This window comes from Triturus cristatus, chromosome 2_2, assembly GCF_964204655.1.
Source record: "Triturus cristatus chromosome 2_2, aTriCri1.1, whole genome shotgun sequence".
In the NCBI taxonomy this organism is placed as follows: domain Eukaryota; kingdom Metazoa; phylum Chordata; class Amphibia; order Caudata; family Salamandridae; genus Triturus; species Triturus cristatus.
The window spans coordinates 1,043,097,705-1,043,105,483 of NC_140582.1; the positions used below are offsets into that span (position 1 = coordinate 1,043,097,705).

A 7,779-nucleotide genomic window follows, 5' to 3' on the forward strand; every position below is an offset into this window, starting at 1 on the left:
ACCATCCAACACACAGGCGTATCTGGGAGCCACGATAGATACACATAAAGCTCTGGCCTGCCAGAATCCGCAACATGCAGATTATACACTGTCAGTTTCAGCCTCAACACTCATTGCCATCTCGAGTGTTCATGCAGTTCCTAGGGATGATGGCGTCTTGCATCTTAATAGTCCCTTACACAAGACTTCAAATTCGTCCCCTCCAGGAGTGCTTAGCACGTCAGTGGAACCAGGCTCAGGGTCTGTTATCAGATCTAGTGTTAGTAGGCGCCGCACCCATCGCTCCCTTCAGTGGTGGAATACACACAACCTTTCAAAAGGACAGCCCCTCATCGACCCGGTCCCATAGATAGTGCTAACAGCAGACGCATTGCTCACTGGTTGTGGAGCTCCTCTCCAGACGCATACAATTCAGGGCATGTGGAGCCTGCAGCAAAAGCAGCTTCACATAAATCATCTAGAGCTGCTAGCGATTTTTTTTCTAGTGCTCAAAGCTTTTCAAGTTCATCTAGTAGGCAAAGCTGTCCTCATTCGTACAGACAACATGACAGCAATGTGTAAAACATACAAAAACACGGGGGTGGCGCACTCTCCAGCTGTCACAACTAGCACAGATCATCTGGAAATGGGCTATACATCACAAAATGTATCTCTTAGCAGAAAACCTTCCAGGAGTAAACAATTAGATTGCAGATCTGCTCAGTCAAAGACAACAGATCCATGAATGGGAACTCCACCCTCATGTTCTCCTCCCATGCTTTCAAAAGTGGGATTCTCCAGACATAGATCTGTTCGCCACAAAACTAAACGCAAAATGCCCAATTATCGCATCCAGGTATCCACACCCATTATCCAGAGGCAATGCACTGTGGATGAATTGGTCAAGAATATTTACCTACGCTTTTCCGCCTCTCCCACTCATTCCATCAATGGTTCGGAAGCTCAGACAGGCGTCCACGACACTAATCCTAGTTGCTCCCACAGGGGCCCGTCAACCCTGGTTCACAACCCTGTTGGAGCTCTCAGTGGTTCCTCACCAAAAACGACATCTCACTCCCAATCTCCTCACTCGGAGCCATGGAGAGATAAGACATCCAGATCCCAGTCATCTCAACCTTGCGATCTGGCACCTGAAATCTTAGAGATGGGCTACCTTAATCTCCCGCCAGACTGCATGAACATTATCAAAGAGGCTAGACGTCCTACCACAAGAACATGCTATGCAGCAAAGTGGAAGCGGTTTGTGATATACTGTAATGCTAATAAAATCAACCCGCTTGATGCTTCAGTTCAAAACATAATTTGCTACCTGTTACATCTGCAGCTTTTCAATTTAGCGTTCACATCCATACGCTTACATCTTGCTGCAATGGCTGCATACCTACAGAACCGACAACATATGTCTCTCTTCAGAGTGCCTGTCATGAAAGCATTTATGGAGGGACTTAAAAGAATCCTTCCCCCAAGACTTCCACCTGCTCCAGTGTGTAATCTCAACATTGTCCTCACCAGACTAATGGGTCCACCTTTTGAGCCATTGCATGGATGTGAACTGCAATTTCTCACTTGAAAGGTATCTTTCCTCATAGCTATCACATCACTGAGGAGAGTAGGTGAGAATCAGGCACTAACCATAGAAGAACCATTTTTACAAATGCACCAAAACAAAGTGGTTCTTCGGACCAACCCTAAATTCCTACCTAAGGTCATTTCTGCCTTTCATATCAACCACTCTGATGAGTTGCCTGTGTTATTCCCTCAACCAGATTCTGTGGCAGAACGTTCTTTACACACCTTAGATGTGAAAAGAGCACTACTTTACAATATAGAAAGGACAAAACCTTTCAGTAAAACAAAACAGCTATTTGTGGCTTTTGCTTCACCACATAAAGGCAATCCTGTATCAAAATCAGGTATTGCAAGGTGCATAGTCAAATGCATTCAGACATACTATAAAAAAGCAAAACGAACATTGACAATTCCCCCTAGAGCGCATTCCACACGCAAACTAGGGGCTTCTATGGCATTCTTAGGAAATATACCTATAGATGACATCTGCATAGCTACAACATGGTCTACACCTCACACATTCACAAAAAACGATTGTGTAGATGTGTTAGCAAGCTAGTGTGGGCCAAGCAGTTTTACGTTCACTATTTCAGACAACTGCAACAGTTACAGGTTAGCCACCGCTTTGAGAGATACCTGCTGTATAGTCTATGCAAAGCATGTGATTTACAGCTCACATGCCTCAAACAAAAATGCTACTTACCCAGTATGCATCCGTTCTTGGCATGTAGAGCTGTAGATTCACATGCGCCCACCCCCGGATACCTATACCTGTTGCAGTAACATCTTACTTAGATACATAGATACATGGACAGCTCTTACTGCTCTTACCAACTCCATTATCACCCTCTGCGGCAAACAATCTAACAATGGAGTTGATGCCCATGTGCACTATCACCGACTGGAGGAGTCCCCTACCTCGTGACTGGAAAAGACTTCTTCAAACAAAAACAAAGTGCAAACATCCAGACCCAAAACTAGATGGCAGGCAATGCAAAGCATGTGAATCCTCAGCTCTACATGCCAAGAACAGATGCATACTGGGTAAATAGCATTTTCCTTATCACTGCATCACCGTTTGCATTAATATGTTTATTCCTATAAAAAAGGATGATGTCTTAAAATGGTTTGCGTGTTTGTCCATGCATAGGAATTAAAATAAAATGATTGCCTTTGCAGGGATGCTGAGAGGAAGAGGAAGGTGAAGGAGCTATTCAACAGCCTTTCTACCCAGGAAGGGGAATGGAAAGCCATGAAGAGGAAAAAGATGAAGGGAAGAGCTCGTTGATGAATGCAGAAGCGAGCGTTAAGAGACTGCGCTATTTTGGGCCAGACTGGCCCTAGCGGGCATCGGGCGTTTCCCGGGAGGCGGGAAGGGTGGGGGCCGATTCTGCACTGCTTTGGCTTCCCAGCTCGGCCCTGGCGCTGATCACTGTTTGAAAGTGCATATTCCACCTAAGGACCTTTCTGTGTACCACGTTTTTAAGAATAAGCCTATTTATCAGGAAAACATTAAACCGGAGATCTTTTCTGTATAAAGGGGAGTGACTGTGGTTTGTATTTCGTAAGCATTTCACTTACGGAGGTAATGAAATAAGGAGGTTGATGTATTATTCATAACCAATGCGTTTGCAAAAGCCCCAGATAATTGGAATAAGCAATCAGCGAAGGTGCAATATGGGACAAGTCTATTAATGCTGGTAACTCCCAGTTTGCAAATAATTCTTGGAAAAGCCCCCTAATGGTGTGAGCAGTGCCACAAAGTGGTGGAAAATGATGTCCGTGATGGCCAAGATTCTGAATTATTGACCACATTCTAATACAGAGTAATCGTAATGCCATTTTTTTTTCATAATCCGCATCATTTAATTGGTTTGACTAAACATTCATTAGCCCCCTCATTTAAAAAAAAAATTGTTTTTTGCAGTTGAACTGTTTCATCAAGTGAGATTCGTGTAATGTAGTCCAAATGGCTGCCAATGTTTTTTTCTATTTAAGATTTAATGTGTTAAAATACATAATGTTCTAATAGTGTGTGTGTTTTTGTGTTGTTGGTCACTACATACTTCGGGTGCAACCTCTTTGCAGGCCTATGTCTTAAGTCACTTACAAATGGCAAATGTGTACTCATCCTCTCTGAATGTCAAGGTGGGCGAGCCACTGAAAGCTCGAGCCAGGCTGAGCCTGAAGCCTGGCTCTGGCTCAGCTTGAGGTCCTGTTGGAACCTCGACTCCAAAGCGAGCTGAACTTTCATGATTATTATATCTGCCACCCTCAGGGTTTGGCTGGGACAGAAAATATTCCCCGGCACTAAATGAAAGTTCTGCCATTTGCGAATCTGATAGCTAAAAAAAAGCCCACGTGCAAATCAGGGCAGTTTTAAACTTGTAAAGACAAGCTTTATAAGTGTTTTGCAAGTTATGGGAGACTGCATGCATTTGTACTTGAAGCAGGCAATGTTTGGAACAATTTCAGAAAAACCAGCAGTCAAAATCGGCTCAACAGACAATAAAAAGAGCCACAAACAGCCCTAAAAAAATCCCACGCACTGATCTGTGGAACCAGCCCTCTGGGCACTGCCTAATTGCCCCTTAGGCCAGTCCTACCCTGGTCACCCTCACTCTGCCCAGGATGTGGCATTATGGCCATAGCTGCCGACAAACTAGGGAACCAAGTTTGAGTCTTGGCGTTGGCTCAACATCCAGTAATTCTGAGCAAGTCACTTAATCTCAGCGTTTTATAAAAATGAAAGTGTCCTTGTGTATTATGACTAATGCTCATTTAAAGTGCTCCAATATCTTCAGTCGAGTTCACGCTATTAAAAAACTGTAGTAAAATGCACAAAAAATTAAAAACAAAGTGTTAACATAAATAAAGACCTATAGATACTCATTTATGGGCTGATTTGTACAAAATAAACCAGGAAAACTGGCTAAACACTGCTTCGCCGCTCAAACTGTGTGATCTTAAAGAAATATTTTATTTTACCTAAATTCCTTTTTCTTTTTTTTAAATCACTAATGAAGGAAGTTTCAAATATGTTGTGTTTGATTGCTCTACAGTTAGTTCACTGATGGTTCATGTTTAAAAACTATCAATTTTAATAAGTACTTCTCTGGGCTATAATGGGACATGTCAATGTCAAAGTTTCCGCATATTACAGAAATACAGTTTTTTTTAATTTTGAAGAGACTATCATTTTTTAGATGTTGTATGATTTACATAGCAAACATTTTCAGGGCTCGGATCGTGTATGGGCTGTAAGAACCGAGCCAGACCCCAGGCTCGGCTCTGGGTCGACCTGTTAAATTATTGGCTCGCCCACCTCCGTCTGCATGTCCCTCTGTACATTGCAGCTTCGGTTTAGCCTTGAGAAAAAGCATGTTTCGACCTTTCAAACGGAGTATTTGCCTTACCGTATAAAGCAAGGTTGTGCTAAGCTGGGACAAACTTCAGAGAGGTCATATCAGGCAGATGCGTGTTTTGCTCAAATGCTGTCGTTTTTTAAATCTTTTTTTTTAGAAAACCTTAAAGAGCACATTTCTAAACATGCAAGATTGGATTTGTTGAGTCCAAACATAGAGAGGTAGAGGTAGATTTGAGGCCTACCGCCATTGAGAGGTACATAGAACATAGACATTTACTGGAGATCTATACAGAAGTGATAAATGAGGATCATTTTATGGATACTGTGGACATGTCAGAAACAGTACTTGGTGGTACCCTACACTTGTCTATATTCATTACATTATTTTTATCTGCATTACCATCCGCTTTGTATAGGCTTTTAATTATGTGTGACCAGGTTTGCTTTGTTAAATGCTGATATGCACTGTACGCAGCATGTGTCACTTGGCATTCTTTACACTAGAGAGACGATGCACAATTGTATAATGCACCCCTCTCATCCTACCTTCATCTGTTGTACCATTTGGGACCATAAGCTTATGTGAACTTGTCAGCCAGATAGGTGCGAACTACTGTTTTATACCATTCACCTTATGCTGATATCCGCTATGCGGCACGAGCTTCCAGTGTGAGAGGTAGCTCTTCAAGTCAATATAAACTTTATTTGGTAATCCTAACCATAAAATGCATTTCATAAATATTAATATACATTTTTCGCTGAATAAAATTTCTGTTTCTAAAAGTACAAAAAAACAGGTTGGTGATTCTTAAAATTCAATTCATTTTGTTAAACTATGCATTTTTAACCACGTGATGAAACCTTAAATACTGAGCTTCCAAAATAAGCTAAGACCTATGATTAAAATTATACAGTTCTCTTGTTCAATTAATTGTTTGATGTTGTGCATGCCGCGCCTCACAGCTTTGCAATAGCCTCCTACTCCACAGTGTATCCCTGAGCTACTTCTGACTGTGTACATGGGACCCTTTCTGAGATCAAACCAATTCCCTTGAGTGTGCTGGGCAACTCGTGTCAGAATATTGATCTAAAGACTGCAGTTGTCAGAGTACATTCACTGGACTGTGTCCTCTCTTCAGTGCCACCTGGCTCCTGCCTCCCGCCTCCATTCTCCTCCGCAGCCTGGGTAAGGAGTATAGAAAGGCAACACTGAAGGACTGTCTAGTAAGGTGCAGTGCTCTGCCATCAAAAATGACTGCATGTGTGCAGCTATTACAGCACAATTTAACTTTCCTCCATACTGGGATAAATATTTGCTATTAGGGTTATTTGTCAGCAGCAGGACCAATTACCTTACAGGGTTTTAACTTTGAACTCCCACATGTGCATTGGATTATTAGTATTAATTGCGTTCGTGTAATTTATTTTATATATACATTATGGCTACTGCTAGCATATCTCAACCTCTTCTGTTATTGGATGAGACGGGTGAACCAATTTTACGGGTGGTGGGGTCAGGCCAAACTGAGTCATACTATAATGCTGTGGGGAGGTAGGAATTCAACATACATGTGTTTCTGCGCAGACTAGGTAGAAGGTAGAAAGGTGTACAAAAGCCTGGCAGAACCACAAGATGAAGGGGCGAAGGTTATCGAGAAGAATCTGAAAGAAACACTTTAGTTATAGATTTCTTACCTTAGAATTACCCCAGCCGTCGGACTGGATCCAGAAAGTTTTTTCGTCAGCAGTTCCTCTGCGTGTCGGAAGGTGGCGTCGGTCGGCTCCGCGTCCATCGTGGTCACCTGGATGACGTCGCGGCAGCTACTTAGATGCCGCCCTCACGCGCTGACGTCAGTTCTTTTTTTTTTTTTTCGGGCCAGCCAGCGCAGATCTGGGAAGAGCGGTACCTCAGTCATTTTTTGACAACGTTTTTCTCGACTTTTGGCGATGTCGTGTTTCGAGTCTTTGACTCTTAAAAGGTGCATGAGGGATGCCCGGTTTTAAGGCCTGCGGTTGCTGTAACCTGCTGATGTCGGTGACGGATCCGCACCGCGTGTGCCTCTTTTGCCTGGAGCGCGACCACGACCCCAAGTCGTGCTCCGACTGTCAGTTGTTGATGCCAAAGGCTTTGCGGGAGCGGTCCTGAAAGCTGATTGAATGACGAGAGTCGCCTCCGCGCAGTTGAAGGTCCCAGTCAAGAGGGAGGTTAAGGGACCGGTCACGGAGCCATCGCCATTGCGACAAATCCTCAAAGTCTTCGCACTCGGGGTCAGGTAAGTCGAAGCATCATCGCTCTTCGACTTCTCCTCGTCGGCCGACCCGACGAGGCCCGCAGGTGGTGCGGCTCCGCGCGTGGAGCCGACTCCAGGTTTCCCTCACTTTCCAGGGCCCGGAGCGACTCCTGCCCAGCTTCGTACGTTCTATGAGGCGATGCATGCCATCTTTTAGCGTACTGACACCGTTAGCGCGCCTTCGGGCCCCGCGTACTTGGTTAGGGGGCCTAGGTGTTTCCTGCCGGCGGCTATGGCCCAACGCCGCCGGCCCCCCTTGGATCCAGGCCTGGATCCGGATCGGCGCCGGTTGACCCCGGTTGTGCATGCCACGCCTCACAGCTTTACAATAGCCTCCTACTCCACAGTGTGTCCCTGAGCTACTTCTGACTGTGTACATGTGACCCTTTCTGAGATCAAACCAATTCCCTTGAGTGTGCTGGGCAATTCGTGTCAGAATATTGATCTAAAGACTGCAGTTGTCAGAGTACATTCACTGGACTGTGTCCTCTCTTCAGTGCCACCTGGCTCCTTCCTCCCGCCTCCATTCTCCTCCGCAGCCTGGGTAAGGAA

General features: G+C 44.4%; 1 protein-coding gene across 1 annotated transcript in view; it reads left to right on the forward strand.

The window, feature by feature from the left end:
- The window catches only part of NOP14 (NOP14 nucleolar protein), a 213,187-nt gene extending 207,457 nt beyond the window's left edge, over positions 1-5,730 (forward strand). The window contains exon 18 of the mRNA XM_085642502.1: positions 2,749-5,730. Within this exon, the coding sequence (XP_085498628.1) occupies positions 2,749-2,857 (109 nt within the window). The 3' untranslated portion in view covers positions 2,858-5,730. The remainder of the gene's footprint in view (positions 1-2,748) is intronic.
- Positions 5,731-7,779: the final 2,049 nt, after the last annotated feature.